The sequence below is a fragment of the Ctenopharyngodon idella genome, chromosome 15 (genome assembly GCF_019924925.1).
Source record: "Ctenopharyngodon idella isolate HZGC_01 chromosome 15, HZGC01, whole genome shotgun sequence".
Taxonomy (NCBI): domain Eukaryota; kingdom Metazoa; phylum Chordata; class Actinopteri; order Cypriniformes; family Xenocyprididae; genus Ctenopharyngodon; species Ctenopharyngodon idella.
In genome coordinates this window covers 31,785,483-31,805,520 of record NC_067234.1, presented here as the reverse complement: position 1 = coordinate 31,805,520, position 20,038 = coordinate 31,785,483, and the positions used below count along the sequence as shown (strand labels likewise).

The window sequence follows — 20,038 nt, the reverse complement described above, 5'->3', positions numbered from 1 at the left end:
TAGAAAGGTAGTTCTCGTCAGAGCTCATTTCCCAGTACATTCAGCAAATGATAGTTTTGAGAATATGTTTGAGATCGCGAATATGAGCCCATTCGCAATATCAAAAAACAATATAATTTTCAACATCTTCAAAATCAATATTTTGATCACTGACAGCTTCACCAGATCCATCAAGTGACAATGACAGTCATATTTGATTGCGTTCAGTACTTGCTCTGCAGTCATTCGCTAATGGCAAGTTTACAATACAGGATTTTAAGCCTGACTTAAACCCGATTTGCAAGTTAATGAGCTCGCTGACAGGTCGGGCTGTGATCGGGGGAAAATCAGCCAGTGATCGGTGCTTGCCAATCTTTATGTGTGAACTACTCAACAATGCATCAAAGAGGCTTGCTGACGCGTCGCCGACACCTTGCAGATGCCATACAAATATCTAGCATGCTAAATATCCGAAGCTGTCGGCTGACTCTATATCCTGTGGTGTCACGTGTCGCGACGCAACAGCCAATGAAATATACACTGATGTCTATGGAAGCAGCAATAACAATCCATTCAAATATAATTTGCCGACGTTTATTCGTATCAGATACACATTGTGTAAGTACCTATAAAGCTCACTCTATTGTTCTCCCAGTTCATCAGCCACATGTATTTCGGGACAAATGGATGAATTCACGTTATATATTAAGATCAAGGTCATTACATCGTTTTTTAAATGACAAATACTCACTTGCACATATTTGAGAATCGGAATATCAGATAGTTGATGACGGTGAGAAAAGCAATACATCTGTCATGCAGTGTGGCCGACTGGCCGCGGTGTGTCACGTGACAAGCATGACGCGTCCTCATGAAAACAATAAAGGGAAATATTCTAAAATAGACCTTAGCTCTGGGATGTGGGGTTCTGGCAAGATGGTGAACTGAGCACACATACTTTGCTGTGTCTCTGATCTTTAGTCCCAAATTTTCACATTGCTTCCCCTTCTTGTTTATTTTATTTAGTTATTTGACCACTGAAGGTGTAAGAAAGAGGAAGAACTTGTTTTTGTTAGATATTTTTATGTGACACTTAAAAAATGGCGAAACCAAAAACGCAGGTGATGTTTCTCTGGGTGTATAACTGTTGTCTCATGACTATGCTGCTCCTGCCAATGAAGAGATGATGGAAACTCAAAAAGTGAGTGTAAGGAGACCGATGGAATCTACACCTACTAAAATCCCTGTACCTCAAAAAAGACTAAAAGGGGATGCCCAACCTGAGGTTTCCAACGTCGCTATTCTCGACGCGATAAACAACCTGACCGCCATTAGGAGTGTTTTGGGATGCAGCTTAAGCAGAACACGGTTATGATCGCAGAACTGACAAAGGGCATGGAATTTAACGCAAAAGAGATCAAGGACTGTAAATCTGCATCCAGTAACCTTGGAAAAGAAATGTCTAAGATGACGAAGGAAAATGCGGAGCTGAAGGAGTGGGTTCAGGAGCTGGAGCGATATAAACGATGCTGGAATCTCAAGCTCCGTGGCCTAAAAGAGAAAACTGAAGAAAGAACAAGGGACGAGGTACTTGGGATCATGGCGAAGATCAATCCACAATGGTCCACAAAATTGGTGAGTATGGTGGATTCGGTACATCGCGTGGGAAAGAAGGAGGCAGGGTACAACCGACAGGTGGTCATCCAGTTCACCATGAGACATTACAGAGATGAATTCTGGCGCCTTACGAAGAATTCTTCAGTTTGCAAAGACTTGAACATCAGCTTCGCCGAGCACATCTTACCAGCGGACAGGGAGGCTAGAGCACTACTATGGCCGCAGATAAAGCAGGCAAGAGAAGCAGGTCATCAAGCCTATTTCAGGGGTCCATATGGCTTTGTCAATGGGAAAAGAATTTCTGCTGTTTGGATATGTGTAGACCTCTCCAAATTGAATGAGACAGTTCGCAGGGAAAAATACATCCTGCCATCAGTTGAACAGACGTTAGGAATGCTACCCGGAGCACAGATTTTTAGTAAGTTAGATGCCAATATGGGATTCTGGCAGATACCAATACAAATTTCGTAATTACCTGTTTTGTTTAAGAATTAGATAGGAGCAGACCTTCCAGCAAAAGAGGCAAAATAATCCTCTAAGGTCTATTGAGACAAAGGTAGTCTACCCTTTGATCTCTAGAAAGGGAGATGTGGTGATGTTGCTATGGTGTTCTAGTTTAGCACAAGTTATATGAAGTCACGCAATGGGGACAAAGAAGTGCCAGTGAGTTGTATGTAATGTTGCCGAAAAAAAGTAAAGAAGCACAGTGATACAGTTTAAATTCAGAGTCATTATTCAAGAGACACGACATAACAGTATATTCACCAAACTCACAATTTTTTCTCTCTTCTTCTGCTCCGTGTGCAGGTAATCGTTAATGTCATATAGTGTTTAAGAATTTGCTCTGTATTGTGATTTGTGCAAACTAGGTTTAATTCATGGTTGTACTAAAAATGTTAATTCCATTAATTTCACATACATTTAAAAGTAAAAAAGTGCAAGCTATGTAATATTTGTATCTCTCATTCAGTCTATTATTTAATACTTGTTCTATTCATGTAATTCTTAACTGATTTAAAATGTCTTGTACTATCACAAAGCATTCTGAGTCACATTCGGACAGAACCTGTAAGTGCTGCACTGTCTACACAATGTAAACAGCACAGGAGAATGACAGGGAAGAGATGAATTTGTTGAATAAAGTCATTATTTTTGTACTGTTTTTGTGCACAAAAAGTATTCTTATCACTTCATAAAATTAAGGTTGAACCACTGTAGTCACATGGATTATTTTAACAATGTCTTTTCTACCTTTCTTTCTTGAAAGTGGTAATTAAATTGTTGTCTATGGAGGAGTCAGAGAGCTGTCGAATTTCATCAAAAATATAATAATTTGTGTTCCGAAGATGAACGAAAGTCTTGCGTGTTTGGAATGACAGAATTTTCATTTTTGGGTGAACTAACCCTTTAAGAAGAAGGGGAAGAAAGAAGGAAAAGACAACACTGAATTGTTTTTTTTTGTTGTTGTTTTTTTTATAAAAAAGTCCAGTTTTACTGGAGAAATTACATTTCAGGCACTCCAGGACCGAGTTTGCCCACCCCTGTATCTAAGCAGTCACCTTCCACTTCACAATTGTCTGGTTTCATCGTTGCTACAAAAAGTTCAGCTTGACACACACGAGGTTTTACACTGAAGAGAAGCCGAAAAGAAGTTTCAAATGTGCATCAGGTCTCATGTGAAGAAAAAGAAATAAAAAGATGTGATGAATCTGATAAAAGCAATTGTTAAAGGTGTTCAAATAAGGTATAGCTTTAAAAATCTCACAAGATTTGTAAAGCTGTTTTCACTTTTACTTTGGAGAGTAGCAAAAGTATTAGTTTACTAATACTTTATAAGTTATATGATTTTCTCCCCCCTTACATAGGCTATAAGAACATAAATGTAGATGAAAACGACAAAAAAAAAAAAAAAAGACTTAAAATGGAACAAAACAAATTAAAAACGAAAAAAGAAATATAACCATACAATATTTAGACCAGTAGTCTAAGTAATCTGTAGAAAAACAATTTATGAACTAATATAAGAATTTGATAAAGCGAAAACACTAAATAAAAATATATATTATAAAGTTGTTTAAATGAAGTAGCTTTGAAATGTCACGAGATTTGTAATGATGTTTTCCTTTTACTTTGTACAAAAGTATGTGTAAACAAACCTGCATGAATTGCAACCTAACCAGAAATGGATAATTAAAATGAACTTAAGTGTACTTAAGCCTACTGTGTCATATGTGATGCATTATTTTCTAAGGCTTCCAAATGATCAACACAATCAAAACTTTGCAGAAAAACTTGTTGCACACGATCTACTACATGCCTTCAGTCATTCGACTCCTGGTCATGCCACAGTCTAACACACAGATTTATTTACGCATTAAACTCGTTATCGTTACCTTAACAAAATGATCTCTTGCCACATAATTTAAGTTTGCCCTGCTGTATCTTTCAACATTATGCTAAGTAAATGCCTGTAACCATTTATTCAGGGAAAACTGTAAAAACAAAAACAAAACAAAAAGACGTGCACCGCCGTGCTGATGAGGCTTGAGATCGAGCGCGTGACCTCATCATCGGCACAAAAAAAAGAGTGAAAGTAAATGTTCAGAGTTGATTCGTCATTTAATCAGTCGAAATCGATTCTTTACAATACGGAGAATCAACGTGTTTAACGATGAGAACCTTTAAAATACATTTACATGTAGCTACTTGATAGAAAAGGAAGATTGTGAATCTGCGTGTAATTAAATGTTGATCAAGGTGAGTGTTCAGCTCTCGAGAGGCTTTACAGGTGAATTTCGCATTCATATTTTCCCTTAAGGAAGCAGTAGCTCTTTGATATGAATTTGATATTTTTCAATTTTAAGCACGTTAACGTGGTTTCATTGGTTTTCCGTGTTTTCAGTGGTTTATTTGCATTTATTTATTTAGCATTTGTGTTAACATACGACTAACAATGAATATTTGAGTGAACGCCGCGTCTCATGATCCTGATTCCGACTCTCAGGATCCGTTCAGCTTAATTATTTTTTGTAATTTCCATCCAGAGTCAGTATTGGACATCAGATTTTGTTGAACCTATTCAGCATCATGGATGATACACAAACATCTAGAGATTAAATTTTTTCTCCAGGACGCAGGTACTTTGAATAAACACTATATTAAACCACATTTAAATGATAGAAGTTAGGTTAAAGATTAAAACTGAAAACTTTATTTTTAAAAAATGAGATCAGCCTCCCCATATAGTGTTTTTGAAGAAAAATACCTGAAGACCTTGTATTAAATAATTATTATCATAAAGGATCAAATCTGTTCTGTTATAGTTCATCAGTTCGTCAGAAGAGATCAGAACCAGAGCCCAGCTGTGTGTCTATGAGGAGTGATGGGTCTGTGGATCATCCAATAGATTTTAAGAGTGGAGATACACAGACTGATCTTAGGTATTCTGTTTCTATAAAAATAGATTATATGACTTTTTATATTATCAGAATAATATAAATAGGCCTAGTATTTATTTTTCTCTCATATTTTAACTTAGTGATGCTTACACAAGAGTCACATTTGTGAAAGCACTGTTGTTCAATTTATAATTTTTGTAATAACTAAATGTAATGATAATTAAGTGATTGTTTTAATAATAATTTAATAATAAATAAATATGTGCTTTGCTAAATATGGTCTTTTAAATGATTAACCTCTCTTTATTATAGTTCTGTTCGTCAGAAGAGATCAGAACCAGAGTCCAGCTGTGCGTCTATGAGGAGGGATGTGTCAATGGATCAGCCATTAGATTTTAAGAGTGGAGATACACAGACTGATCTCAGGTATAAGATTTCAACAAAAGATAAGATTTGAAGATATCATACTGAATAAAAAAGACATTTGGGTCTCATTCACCAAGCATGTGTACACACATGCGTAAAATATGCGTACAAACATTTTCACAAACAAATCATGATTCACCATATAGTTTCATGCTAAAATTTATTCTAGATGTGTGAAAAATGTAGGAACAACTGAAACCACACATATGCAAAAAGCACTTTCTCTGTGTGGCCATATAATCGTGTTAAGAAGTTATATTTCATCTTAACACAACTATAATTATACACTATTTATATTATATTATAAAATTAATAAATGATAGGCATTCAATTTAATGTCATCTTAAATGTTAATTTTCTGATCATATTTTTTTTTCAGGCACATTTTCCAGGCAATTCCAAACCACATCAATCTCACTACTAACTACTATTACTATTAAACTATTACTATATACAATTAAAACTACTATTAATTTTGTATTTAATCATTTATAAGTGATATATAATTGCTCATGAAGGCTGGAAATGAAAAACACCTTATATTCAGGTGTGTATAATTATTAGGCAGGTTTTCTTTTACAGATAAAATAAGCCAAAAAGAAATTTAACTCAGACCGAAAAGTCAAATATTATTAAATGCTCATGAGAAAAATGCAATACTAATGTAATACTAGAAATTGCAAAGTTAAGGCATGACAATTAGACAGTGAAATGCTCATTGGGTCATCAGGGTCAGACTAAAACAGGTGGAGAAGAAAAGACATGTTAACTGCAGAATAATTTAGAATTAAGGTGAAGAATTAAGTGTGAAACCATCAGGAACACTTTAGTCTCCAGCGCCACCATTTTCCAGAACATAACCTACCTGGAGTAACCTACCTGGAGTCTCCAGAAGTGCAAGGTGTCAGGATCTCAGAGACTTAGGGTAAAGAATCCTAAAAAATGACTCCCACTTAATAAGAAGAACAAACTGAAGTGTTGTAAAATACATGAAGACTGTTTTTATAGGCTTTATAGACAGACAGATTGAGAGTGACTCTTGAAGGACCAGCACCACATCCTCTTGTACCACTGTTTAAAGAATTTATCTTCCAGATTCTGGAAGTAATTTTTCAAGATCATTTTTAGTCTATCTCTGCAAAACTGAATTTTCAGGATGGGAAATGGACTAAAAATTAATTTTGCCTGTTAAAGAAAACCTGCCTAATAATTATGCACACCTGAATATTAAGGCGTTTTTCATTTCCAGCCTTCATGAACAATTATATATATATCACTTATATATGATTAAATACAAAATTAATAGTAGTTATTAAGATTGATGTGGTTTGGAATTGGTAAAATGTGCCTGAAAAAAAACTTGCAATAATTATGCGTGCACTGTACAGTGAGAGTAAGAAAAGCGGCATTATAGCTTCAGCTACTAGGTTTCTCTGAATAATGCAGATTTACACATGTGGACAGTTGGGTCTGTATAAAAGGTGTTTATTGTGTTTGACCTTGTTTTGAGAATGGCACACTTGGCTTTGCTCAAGGATCTGGCAAGAGCACATCTGCAGAGAGCGGCATATGTTTGACGAGAGTGACGAAAGACTGTAAAGAAAATGTTGTGCGGAAAGCCCTTATATGGATAAATGTTTGTGTGTGTTTTATGCACATTACTAACCTCATGCACAGGGCCGCTCATTTAGAATACTCACAATTTACCAACATTAGAACAAGATTAAACAAATTCATGTGCGTACGCATGTGTTGTGATTTTTGATGAGAAGTTCTCTTGTGCATACAAATACGAAATAATCCATTCAATTATTAGTGAATGAGACCCACTGTGCTTACTCATGAAATAATGTGGTATTTAAATTTTACAGCCATGAAGTCCTCAACAGGTTTAGATCAAATCTGAAGAAGAAGTTTGAGTGTCTGTATGAGGGAACAGCAAAGCAGGGAAACCCAACACTCCTGAATGAGATCTACACAGAGCTCTACATCACAGAGAGTGAGAGTGGAGAGATCAGTAATGAGCATGAGGTGAGACAGATTGAGACACAATCCAGGAGAGCAGAAACAGAGGACACACCGATCCAATGCAATGACATCTTTAGACCTTTACCTGGACAAGACAAACCCATCAGAACTGTGCTGACAAAGGGAGTCGCTGGCATTGGAAAAACAGTCTCTGTGCAGAAGTTCATCCTGGACTGGGCTGAAGGGAAAGAGAATCAGGACGTCCAGCTCATATTTCCACTTCCTTTCAGAGAGATCAATTTGATGAAGGACAAAACACTCAGTCTTTCAGATCTTCTTCATGACTTTTTCCCTGAAACAAAAGAAATGGAAATATCCAGTGACAAATATAAAGTGTTGTTCATCTTTGATGGTCTAGATGAGTGTCGTCTTCCCTTACATTTAAAAAAAAATGAGACTTTACAAGATGAAAACAAAAAGAAATCAGTGGACGTGCTGCTGACGAACCTCATTGTGGGGAATCTGCTTCCCTCTGCTCTCATCTGGATCACCTCCAGACCAGCAGCAGCTGATCTCGTCCCCTCTGAGTGTGTCCATCGAGTGACAGAGGTACGAGGCTTCAATGATCCACAGAAGGAGGAATACTTCAGGAAGAGAATCAGTGATCAGAGTCTGGCCAATACAATCATCTCACATCTGAAGTCATCAAGGAGCCTCTACATCATGTGCCACATCCCAGTGTTCTGCTGGATCTCAGCCGCTGTTCTAGAGAAGATGATGAGTGAAGCAGAGAGTGGAGAGATTCCCAAGACTCTCACTCAAATGTACACACACTTCCTGATCCTTCAGACCAACATCAAACATGAGAAGGACTATGAGAAGAACGTGACAGATGAAGACATGATCCTCAAACTGGGGAAAGTGGCTTTTCAGCAGCTCATGAAAGGCAATGTGATCTTCTATGAGGAAGACCTGAGAGAGTGTGGCATTGATGTGACAGAAGCATCAGTGTACTCAGGATTGTGCACTCAGATCTTCAGAGAGGAGTTTGGCTGGTATCAGGGGAAAGTCTTCTGCTTTGTTCATCTGAGCATTCAGGAACATCTAGCAGCTCTATATGTGCACCTCTCCTTCACTAACAGCAACATAAATGTGTTTGACCAAATCACCAAACAGAGTTTGTGGTCTAAAGTTAAGGATTGGTTCCAACACAATTCATCAGAACATTTTTCATTATCTGAGCTGCATCAGAGAGCTGTGAATGAGGCTCTATGGAGTAAAAATGGACATCTGGACCTTTTCCTGCGTTTTTTTCTGGGTCTGTCAGTAAAGACTAATCAGATTCTCCTACAAAGACTAATGAAACATACAAGCATCAGATCTGACAGCAATGAGGAAACAGTTGAGTACATCAAGAAGAAGATCAGCACCATTGACTCTCCAGAGAAATTCATCAATCTGTTCCACTGTCTGAATGAACTGGGTGATCATTCACTAGTGGAGGAAATACAACAGTATCTGAAATCTGGAAGAATAAAGGAAACCAAACTCTCTTCATCTCAGTGGTCAGCTGTAGTCTTTGTGTTGATGACTTCAGAGAAGAAGCTGGATGAGTTTGATATTAATAAATTTGTTGGAGGAAACAATGAAACTGAAAAACTGAAAGTTTTTCAGAAGCTGCTGCCTGTGATTAAAGAATCCAGTTCAATTCAGTAAGTAACAGTTCATTAAGTAAAATTAACATTAATTGTATGCTGTTGCTAGGTGGACTAACTTGAAGCTATTTAATGGAAATTTCCTGGACGTCCTGAAAAAAATCTGTCTGTACTCTATCTCTGTATAATTTCACCTGCTAGCTTTTGCTGGTGGGATTGGTACAAAACATGAATGTTGCAGGTGGTAGCGTGAGAAGGTAACGTATTTTTGTGGGAGTGAGATAAATCCAACAGAACCAGACAGGAGCGGGACTGAAAAATCTGTCCCACGCAGACCTCGACTGTGAAGCAAATGTCCTCCTGTAGGAGTGTATTAGAGGTGCCATTAATTGCTTTTCCAGTCAGAACCGTCCTTATATCACTATGAAACAATATCTTATGTTCAACTCTGTGTGTCTGTTCAGTCCTGAAGCACATGACAGTTTCAAACAGCACCACTGAGCATCAACATTACATTTACATTTAGTCATTTAGCAGACGCTTTACTCCAAAGCAACTTATAAATGAAAACAGTAGAAGCAATCAAATCAACATGAGTGCAACAGTATAAGTGCTGTTGTCAAGTCCCATTTTATCCAGTAAATTGCTTGTAGCAAGGATTTTTTTTTTTTAAATAGATGGAGAGAGAGAATAGAATTAGAAAAAAGAAAAAGTAAGTGCTAATATTACTGAAAAAGATATGTCTATATGCAGTTTTTTTGAAAATGTCTGAAGACTCCGTTGCTCAGATAGAGCTAGGCAGGTCATTCCACCAGCAGGGAACAGACCAGAAGAAGGTCTGTGAGAGTGATTTTGTGCCCCGTTTGGGATGGCACCACAAGGTGCCGTTCACTTGCAGAACGCAAACTTCTGGAGGGCGCATATCAACATGCATAAATCTCATTCTATCAGCAGCAGTATGTTCTCCTCTTCTGCTCTGAGACTAGAGTGAGTTAACTACAGACACTTAAACTATAATTCAACTTGTGTCATTACTCTCTATAGGCTGAGTAAGTGTGGTCTCACAAATAAAGGTTGCGCTGCTCTGGCTTCAGCTCTGAGATCAAACCCCTCACACTTAAGAGAACTGGATCTGTCTGGGAATGAACTAGGAAATTCAGGAGTCACACTGCTGTCTAATTTACTACAGAATCCACACTGTAAACTGGAGGAATTGTGGTAAGATCATATTTGACTCTCACATGAATCACAATGTAAAGTATATTTGAAGTGTTCAGCCTCTTTCTGCTGCTGTGAGTTCAGCTGATTGAGCTGTAAATGATTGAACACATGAGTTGCTCTTCTGTAACATGATACTGCAGGACTGAGAGTCACACTGAAATACACACTTTCACACAATCAACATTTCAGTCTCTTTAAACAGACTTGAGCTCAAAAGAGTCTGAACTGAGAAACGAAAAACATGCTGGATTCATTTTTACTGTTCATCATGTTCATCTAAATGCAGTGACTCTTAAAATATTTAATTTTGTTTTAATTGTGTAAAATCACTCAAATCACCATTCCATACATATTAGTACATATCTAAATAACAGTATAAAACAAAGCTATTGTCAGGGTTTTGTCTTTGTTTTCATTGTGTTCACTGTCTGTTCATCTTCAGTTGACCCAGCTTTGCCATGTGTTTCTTTGTTTCATCTCATTCAACTTTTTGTCTCCTTAGTTACTGAGTAATTAGTGTTCAGGTGTTTCTTGTTAATTAGCTCCCTTGTTTTTCCATGTATATAAGCAAACAGTTTCTTTCTGTTCTTTGTCTAGCTTTGTTTAACGGTAAGGGTGTTTGTAGTATGTTTCTCCTTGTTGATTCTCCTGTGTATTGTTTGGATTATTCTATTAAATGTCTTTTGAAGATATCTCCATCGTGCGCTTGAGTGCTGCAACCCCTGCGTGACAGTTATGTAGTGAATAGTGTCATTAATTAAAACAGACTTTGCCTAAAACAGACATTTTATATAAAAATACAGATATAGTGCAATTAAATAATATTATTTATCATGATTGCATGAGACTAGATGTTTTATGGCCACATTTTGTGCTCTGTGACATTTTAGATTTCAGTCCAATTGTGCATTAAACATTAATTTGTGCTTTAATTTTGTATTTTCTCTTTAATAATGTATTCACTGCTAAACTGATCTGATCTGAACTGAGAGAGTGAAGAGTGTGTCATTGTTCTCTACAGGTTGATTGATTGTGGTGTCACAGATTGTGCTGCTCTGGCTTCAGCTCTGAGATCAAACCCCTCATACCTGAGAGTACTGGATCTGACTGGGAATAAACTAGAAGATTCAGCCGTGAAGCTTCTCTCTGCTTTACTGGCGAATCCTCAGTGTAAACTGGAGATACTGGGGTAAGATTGTCTGTTAATAGTCACGACTTTGTCTTGTTCCTTAATGTGAATTTTAAGGTTAAAATCAACTCGTAAAATAAATGTTCAGTAAACAGTAAATCTCAGCACTAATGACTCTGATGACTGAAGATGAAGTTCATTTCATTCATCTTCATCACATCACATGACCTTCTGCTCCTGTTTTTGACCCACCAGATATTTACTGGAGCTTCAGTTGCTTCTTATAATTTGATTAATACTGAACTTTCAGATGACATTAATGTGTAAAATAGTGATCCAAAACCTCTGTGACTTCCTCCTCCTAAAAAAAACAAACAAAACAAAACAAAAAACCCAAGAATTCAGCTTCTTGTTTTTTATGTTCAGGGGTAGAAAATGAATTAACAGATTGAATATTCAATCTCGCCCCCCCCCCCCAAAAAAAAAAACATTTAAAAAAAAAACCATACCGGGGCAAAGCATAGACAGGGCTTTCTCAGTGCCCCAAAGATGACAAAATGTGCCCCCCTAATCAAAACATTTTCAGCAACCTTTAGCTCACGGAAGCACTAATCTCTTCAGCAGTATATAACATATTATCTTCAGAAATATGAATCAGAAACTTAAACGGGGCGTGTATAATGCAGGGCAAGGCTTCCCCTGGCCATGGACTTAGGCCATGTGTCCACCAAAGCATATTTTAGCCAGCTGAAAACACTAGGCGCTCTGCTGAAAACGCCTAGCTGTGGGTGCTTGAGCACTTCGGCAGCACAAGCTCTTGTTTTAAATTATTTTGTTCCGTTATTATCCTTGTTGTCATCTGTTGACATTGTACAAGCAGAATGTGGCGGTTGGTCGGTGTGGTATTTGTCCCACCCCTCCTCCACTGTGATTGGATGGCTGGGTACAAAGTAGCAGTAATGAGCGCTGCATTTTACCCAAAGTTGAACATTCTTCAACTCTAGGCGACCGGTAAAAAATGGCGAGTGCTCAGAGCTTCAGTGTGAAATAGATGCTCAGCGCCTCTTTGCGCTCCTGGCATTTTAAAAATGCGACACTTCCATTGAAAACAATTGGAAAAATACACTATAGCCTCGGAAAAAAACGCTTAGGTGGACACACAGCCTTAGCATGGAATTTTTTTTCACTGTAAAAATGTCCTGCTGTTGCATTTGACTGCTTTGAGATGGAAAAGCTGCCCATAACTACTGGTCTAGGATCAGTTTTCTGCGTAATAATAGCATATTGGAGAAACATATTTGGCAAACTATCCAGTACGTATATTTGTTCTCTAGAGAGCATCAAAGGTCTCTGTTTACGTGATTTTGCAGTGCTGAGCAATATAGCCAATCACAAACATATCTGATTTCTTGATCGCAATAGCCAATCAGAGGTGTTTAAGTTAGCACTAAACAAAAGCCCCACATACAGTATACTTGCTTTTCTGTTCAAATTAACAGTGGCTTGTGAATGCAGATGTTCTTAAAACAAATAGTTTTTTGGGAGCATTTATGCTGGGATGTGTAAGTGGCCCCCCACCCCCGCCTCTGGCACAGGCCCTGGTTCACAGAATTTTCATTTTTGGGTGAACTCTCCCTTTAATGGCAGTCTAGCATGCAATTTTCAAAACAGCCACAAGATGGCTCCATTTATTGATAAATCTGATATTACAAAACCGATGATATAACTGGGTTTCTCCGATGGGGAGTAGCAATCTCATAATTTTCATCACTCAGTTTACATTTTACCACAAAGTCAGGAAGCAAATATTTGCTTACAGTCATGTGTTTAGATACATGTTTCCCTTCTGCCTATTCATTGCGTACAATTACATCACGTTCAATTGTAAGAGCTTTGTCTCAATTTAAGTCAGTTTTTGGCATTCACAAAGTTATTCAGAGTGATTAGGGTACCAACCTTACCTCTCACCTCTTCCAACCAATTTTGAAACAGCTAAAAATTAAGCACAATCTTAATTGCACAAAGCCAAGGAGCGTTAGATAGATTTCACCAAACATTGAAGCCTCTCCTTCTTGCTTATTGTGTATAATTTGAATAGAGACTGGGAGGAGGGTTTGCCCTGGTTACTATTGGCTGCATGTGAGGTTGTGCAAGAAAGCACTGGATTTAGTCCTAATGATTTAGTTTTTGGTCACAAAGTTCATGGGCTTTTGGATGTACTGCAAAACTGTCAATTTCTGATTCGCCTAAAAATTTGCTGTTGTATGTTTATGGATTTTGTCTGAGGCTGTTACAAGCAAGAGAGCTGGCTAGTGCTACACTTAAAAAATGTCAGGAAAGAATGAAACAATTATATGATCGTAAAGTAGGACCCCATGCTTTTGAGCCACGGAGTGTAACAAATGGGGGCTTGTCCGGGAAACGGCAACCAAACGTATTCAGGTGTGAGAATGTGCTGTAGCAATGTGATGCATGCAAAAAGAAACGCAATCAAACAAATAACAAGTAAACAAATCAAGTAGGCCGCCCCCATCTGCCATCCCTCTAGCTTCTTTTAAAAGTGAAAAGGGAAGTTAGCTGCAGGTGTCACCAATGTAATCATTTGGCAGGGCGGAGTAATCCTGTACACAGCATATACCTGTTACACAGCACAAGTGTCCATAAGAGTCATCATATTGATATGCAGCAGAGTTTGACGCTGTACACATGAGCAGCACGACGCATACATTTGATGCTTACGCAGGAGCTGATAATGAATCTGCGTTCTGATGTAGAACCCAGAAGCACTGCACTGTGTTAACAACGTAAACAGCACAGAGACTGACACGGAAGAGAAGACATAGTTGAATAAAGTCCTCTTTTTGTTTTGTTTTTTACCACTGTAGTCACATGGACTATTTTAACAATGTCTTTACTACTTTTCTGGGCCTTGAAATTTGTTGTCACATTGCTGTGTATAGGGAGATCAGAAACCTCTCAGATTTCATAAAAAATATCTTAATTTGTGTTCTGAAGATAAACGAAGGTCTTACAGCTTTGGAACAACATGAGGGTAATTAATAACAGACATTTCATTTTTGGGTGAACTAACTCTTTAGTAAACGTAATGGGAAACGTGTGTCCTGTGAAGCAGATGTTTCTCCAAATAGATCCGTCCTTATATCACTATGAAACAATATCTCACATTCAACTCTGTGTGTCTGTTCAGTCCTGAAGCACATGACAGTTTCAAACAGCACATTGAGCATCAACATGCATAAATCTCATTCTGTCAGCAGCAGTATGTGGCAATGCTTGTCATTATATCTCCTCTACTGATCTGAGACCAGAGTGAATAACAAACTACAGACACTTGAACTACAACTCAAACTGTCATTGTTCTCTACAGGTTGAGTGATTGTGGACTCTCAGATGAAGGTTGTGCTGCTCTGGCTTCAGCTCTGAGATCAAACCCCTCACACCTGAGAGCGCTATATCTAACTGAGAATAATCTAGGACAATCAGGATTGAGTTTGCTCTCTAAAATGAAGGATGATCCACATAATAAACTGGAGGTTCTAAAGATTTGTGAGTATTTTTATTTAAGCCTTTAAATCAACCCAAGTTCAGTAACAAACCTCTTATGTGTTTATCTAGAGAATATAAGATAACAATTCAGCTCCACTTTAGTCTCTGTAAATCTGTGTTTAGTAAGAGTTTAACTCTGTGATGTGACTGATCTATGAATATATGAATATTTTAATCTCTTACAGTGTGTAAAGCACTGTTCACACTGTATGATTTTATAATAGTCCTTTATACCTTTATTGATAAAGATGGCGTCTATTTGAAAATTTGATCTGACGTTTTGAGATCCAGGCGATATCCGGGGGCTCAGCGCTCATGTACCCAGCCGAGAGCATTGGCTAGTCCTTCTGATGTTTGCCACTGATTCTGAAGTCTCTGTAGTGGTTAAACAGGAGATATAATTTGTCTTGTGTATATCTAACGAGTAATCTTTGGTCTCATTTATCTATAATTTGTTCCCGGGCAAATAGTTTTGGCTGAGGTGAGGTTTCATAACTTTATATATTTGTTTAACTTCGCCGTTGTACTAAAGTGCTGACTTTGTACATTTGACTGAATTGTTTGCTTGTCTTTATTTCTTATTGTATATCTTCTTATACTTTATACCTATGTCAGTTTTAATGATCAATAATAGCCAATATATATACTTTTATAAACTGACATTTAACAAAAAGAGGCAAGGTTGTGTTTTATGTCATATTTCATTTTATTATACATGTACATAAAGTGAATATAATCAGAGTAGCCTACATATGCTTTGCCTGAACCACATATTAATGTTTAATTTTTTTTTTTTTTTTTTTTTTTAAATGAAAACGAAAAGAGGCCGGGTTGAATTTTATAACATATTTCGTTTTATTGTAGCCTAATTATATATAGCCTACAGAGAAAACCGGAGTGGGCTGAGTGGCGGTGTCAAGTACGCTGCTGTTCTATTTGTAGAATTACCGAACTTGCGTCCTCTCGTCCTCTGGAGTTCATTTAAACTTTGCATACTTGGTATTGAGAAATGCCTGCAGTCTCTACTAATGAATTGATGATTTGAATCAGGTATGTTAGATGAGGGAGACATACAAACACAGTGCTAGAGGTGCTTCAGGACAGGTTTAAAACCCCTTGTTTTAGGATTCACAAAATTTGTTTCATATGGCCAAATCGTGGCCAAAATCGTACAGTGTGAACCTGGCTTAAGTTATTTAAGAGAGAGTTGTTTATCATTAACTGTGTTATAATCTATTCACAGCTTTTCATTATTATCTCTGGCTGTAATATATAATATCTCTGGCTGTTTGTTCTGAAATGATCTCCTGATGTGATGTGACAGCAGTAATGTCTCATACTCATATGTGACTGTCTGTGTGTTTTATTGTAGGACTCTCAGTATTTAGACGTCAGTTTCCTCAGGATCAGCTGATGGTGAATAAGGAGCTACAGAGACTGAAGACACAGAGACACACAGCGATCACACTGACATGTGTGTGACTTCACACCAGTTTCATCTTTTTGTGGGTCTGTTCTTTTGAATTACAGATCATCAGATTTACACAATTATCAAATATAGGACCTAAACTTATACTTGATTATTTAAAGGGTTAGTTCCCCCCAAAATGAAGAGTCTGTCATTAATTACTCATTCTCACATCATTCCAAACCCGTAAGACCTTCATTCATCTTCAGAACACAAATTATCTGACTCCTCAGTAGACAGCAATTTAACCACCATTTTCAAGGTCCAGAAAGATACTAAAAACATTGTTAAAATAGTCCATGTGACTCAGTAGTCCATGTAAGGTTCAACCTTAATAGTCCATGTAAGGTTCAACCTTAATAGTCCATGTAAGGTTCAACCTTAATAGTCCATGTAAGGTTCAACCTTAATAGTCCATGTAAGGTTCAACCTTAATAGTCCATGTAAGGTTCAACCTTAATAGTCCATGTAAGGTTCAACCTTAATAGTCCATGTAAGGTTCAACCTTAATAGTCCATGTAAGGTTCAACCTTAATAGTCCATGTAAGGTTCAACCTTAATAGTCCATGTAAGGTTCAACCTTAATAGTCCATGTAAGGTTCAACCTTAATAGTCCATGTAAGGTTCAACCTTAATGTTTTGAAGTGACGAGAATACTTTTTGTGCGCAAAAACAAAACAAAAATACCGACTTTATTCAACAATATCCTCTCTTCTGCGTCATTGTCTTATGCTGTTTATGTTCAGCGCTCCCAGGTTTTATGTCAGAACGCCGGCTCAGTATTGGCTGACGCTGTTCACGGGAGCAGCACAACACATGCGTGTGATGCTGACACAGCAGCCAGCCAATAATGAGCCAGCATTCTGACGTAGAACCTGGAAGCGCTGAACGTAAACACTGCAAAAAGTATTCTCGTCGCTTCATAACATTAAGGCTGAACCACTGTAGTCATGGGGACTATTTTAACAATGTCTTTTCTACTTTTCTGGAACTTGAAAGTGGTGGTTAAATTGCTGTCTATGAAGGAGTCAGATACCTTTCAGATTTAATAAAAAATAACTTAATTTGTTTTCCGAAGATAAACAAAGGTTTTACGGGTGTGGAACGGCATGATGGTGAGTAATTAATGACAGAATTTTCATTTTATTATAGCATTAGGGATTTGGAGTCTTTTTGAATTTATTAGATATGGATTACAATGTAGATGGTGTAACACTCAATATACACTACGAGCTGTGAGACAAAACTAAAACAGTCTGATTTTAATCAAGCCTTAAACGTTTAAATAAGAGATTTGTTGTGCAATGTTGACAGCTTTGTTTATTATAACTTTTAAACTAAGGAAAAGGTTTTACCAGTTTGAGAAATCAAGAGCCTGCCTCCAGAAGAAAATGATGTTTTAAATGTGTCTACCAAAATTATGCAAATGATTACACTGAATATTTATTTCTGTAATATAGGTTATATATATATATTTTTTTTATTAAAGCTTCTGGTGAATAAATGGGTTTACATGACTTCCATCTTCTGGTGGTGTTACGTGTGCATGTAATGCAGGATTTTGATGGCGGTCCCATTGCGTACATGATTACTTTTCCTATGTTATGATTATTGTCCTTAAATAAATTACCCTATTGGAACAAGCCTTTTGTGCTGACCTTCTGTTATGTTATGGCTTTGACCGTAACAGTCAGTTCGTGGCATCCCTATTTATCTAGTCAAATCAAGTCACCTTTATTTTTATAGTGCTTTATACAATACACATTGTTTCAAAGCAGCTTTACAGAAATAAACAGTCATGTTTCATGGGTCTTTGTGTTCATCCCTGCATGTGTTGTGTTTCTGTCTGTGACCTGATTGCCTGTCACTGTTGAAACCTGCCGGTGGCCCGAGAGTGGAGGCGGAAGATGGTGAATCAGGCCCCCCACCCATGATCATCGACTGCAAGGAGGCATATCAAGTGCTAGATTCCAGACATTGGGGATGCCAGATTCAATACCTGGTAGACAGGCAGGGGTACGGGCAGAAGGAGAGTTCCTGTGTCAATGCGAATGATATCCTCGACCCTGTATTATAAATGCCAGCGAATATCCCTCAGTCGGCCACCGGAGGTCTCACTCTCTCGAGTATTAACTGGACTATAATTCCCAAGCACCCACATACCTGGCCTCCTTGTATAATATTGTTTGCCCTGCTCTGTCTTGTTTGCCTTGTTTGGTTCCTGTTACGGAATACCCGTGTATCAACCTTTTTTAGATTACTGACCTTTGATTGTTTGTTGCCTGCCTGTTACCCTGTCATTTGCCTGGACTGTTACTTTGTTTGTTTGCTGCCCGCCCTGATCCTTTGCCCGGTTATGACCTCGATTATTGTGCTGCCTCTGACACTGCTGTTTATACTGGTGATAAGACCCATGCCTGCCTCAACTGTGAGCTTGCTGTTTATCAATAAACTGCATATGGATCCCACTCAACCTGAGTCGTCACAGTCTAGTTTCATCTGTCCTGCATGTTTCTCTTCTCTTTTCTGACAAGACAATAAAGGACATAAACTGGCAGTTTTTGGTTTTGTGTTCCCATGGTAATTTTGAAAATTGTGGGTGGTATTGAATTTCTTTTGTGATGTGATTTTACTTTACAAAAATTTTCATCAAGTTATACTGTAAGTAACTGTATAAGCATAACTTCACTGATACATATAATACACCTATTTGGAACAACTGTTCAGTCTTTAGAATTAAACCCCTTTTTAGAGATTGGATGGAGAAAGGTAGCCTACATGGTCTATTGACAAAGTTCTGAGATGTATTGTTAATATGACTAATATTCCTCATTTACCATCATTAACAATGAATGTGATTTTGCAGTTGATCAATTTCAAGCAAAATTCAATACAACTCAATTTACTGACATGATAAATTTCCAAAACAATTTAAGTGAAGTGACGTGGCCAAGTATGGTTTATTTTAGACCAAATGGACATCCAAGTGCAAAGTAAAGAGCTGAATGAAAAGAACCACGATAATGTTGCAAAAAAGAATTTATCACAAAACAGAAGAACTACAAAGACCAACAAGTCTTTCACTTGCCCTGAGTGTGGAATGAGTTTCACACTAAAAGGAAGCTTTAAAAAGCACCAACTAATTGTAATTCATACTGGCGAGAAGCTTCACATGTGTCCTCAGTGTGGAAAGTGTTTCATGCTAAAAAGCCACCTTAACAGACACATAAGAATACACACTGGAGAGAAACCTCACGCATGTCTTCATGTGGAAAGAGTTTTTCACAAAAGATTCATCTCAGTCGTCATCTGCGCTATCATGAAAAACCATTCAGTGTGGCAAGAAGTTTAGATCCTCATCATATCTCAACAAACACCTGACAGTTCACGCAGTCGAGAGGCTGTACTTGTGTCCAGTGTGTGGAAAGAGTTTTTCACGGCTGGCCAATTGCAGAAAGCACCAGAAGATCCATTCTTCTGTGAAAACTCATGCTTGTGTGGCGTGTGGCAATACCTTCATTACACCTGAACATCTCAGAAAGCGTCTGAAAAGTCATTGAAGACCGTTCACATACGCTCAGTGTGGATATGGATTCAAAGAGAAAGTCCA

The 20,038-nt window shown here is 37.7% G+C and overlaps 2 protein-coding genes and 1 long non-coding RNA gene across 3 annotated transcripts in view; 2 read left to right on the top strand and 1 right to left on the bottom strand.

Moving 5' to 3' along the window:
* Positions 1 to 20,038, top strand: part of LOC127496210 (NACHT, LRR and PYD domains-containing protein 12-like) — a 206,778-nt gene that overhangs the window by 164,481 nt on the left and 22,259 nt on the right. The window lies entirely within an intron of this gene.
* The window catches only part of LOC127496213 (uncharacterized), a 163,319-nt gene that overhangs the window by 129,536 nt on the left and 13,745 nt on the right, over positions 1 to 20,038 (bottom strand). The window lies entirely within an intron of this gene.
* On the top strand, positions 4,229 to 16,642 carry LOC127496212 (NLR family CARD domain-containing protein 3-like). Its single transcript, XM_051863945.1, has 8 exons — positions 4,229 to 4,353; positions 4,641 to 4,733; positions 4,920 to 5,036; positions 5,307 to 5,420; positions 7,292 to 9,100; positions 10,088 to 10,261; positions 14,782 to 14,960; positions 16,333 to 16,642. Coding segments are annotated over exons 3-8 (2,346 nt in total). The 5' UTR covers positions 4,229 to 4,353; positions 4,641 to 4,733; positions 4,920 to 4,968; the 3' UTR covers positions 16,335 to 16,642.

What these genes read in the sequence shown, in the direction of transcription:
- LOC127496212 (XM_051863945.1), top strand. Translation starts at nt 4,969, where the DNA reads ATGAGGAGTGATGGGTCTGTGGATCATCCAATAGATTTTAAGAGTGGA. An exon ending in GATACACAGACTGATCTCAG is followed by an intron (nt 5,421 to 7,291) that starts GTATAAGATTTC and finishes TAAATTTTACAG; the next exon opens with CCATGAAGTCCTCAACAGGT. An exon ending in TGTAAACTGGAGGAATTGTG is followed by an intron (nt 10,262 to 14,781) that starts GTAAGATCATAT and finishes TGTTCTCTACAG; the next exon opens with GTTGAGTGATTGTGGACTCT.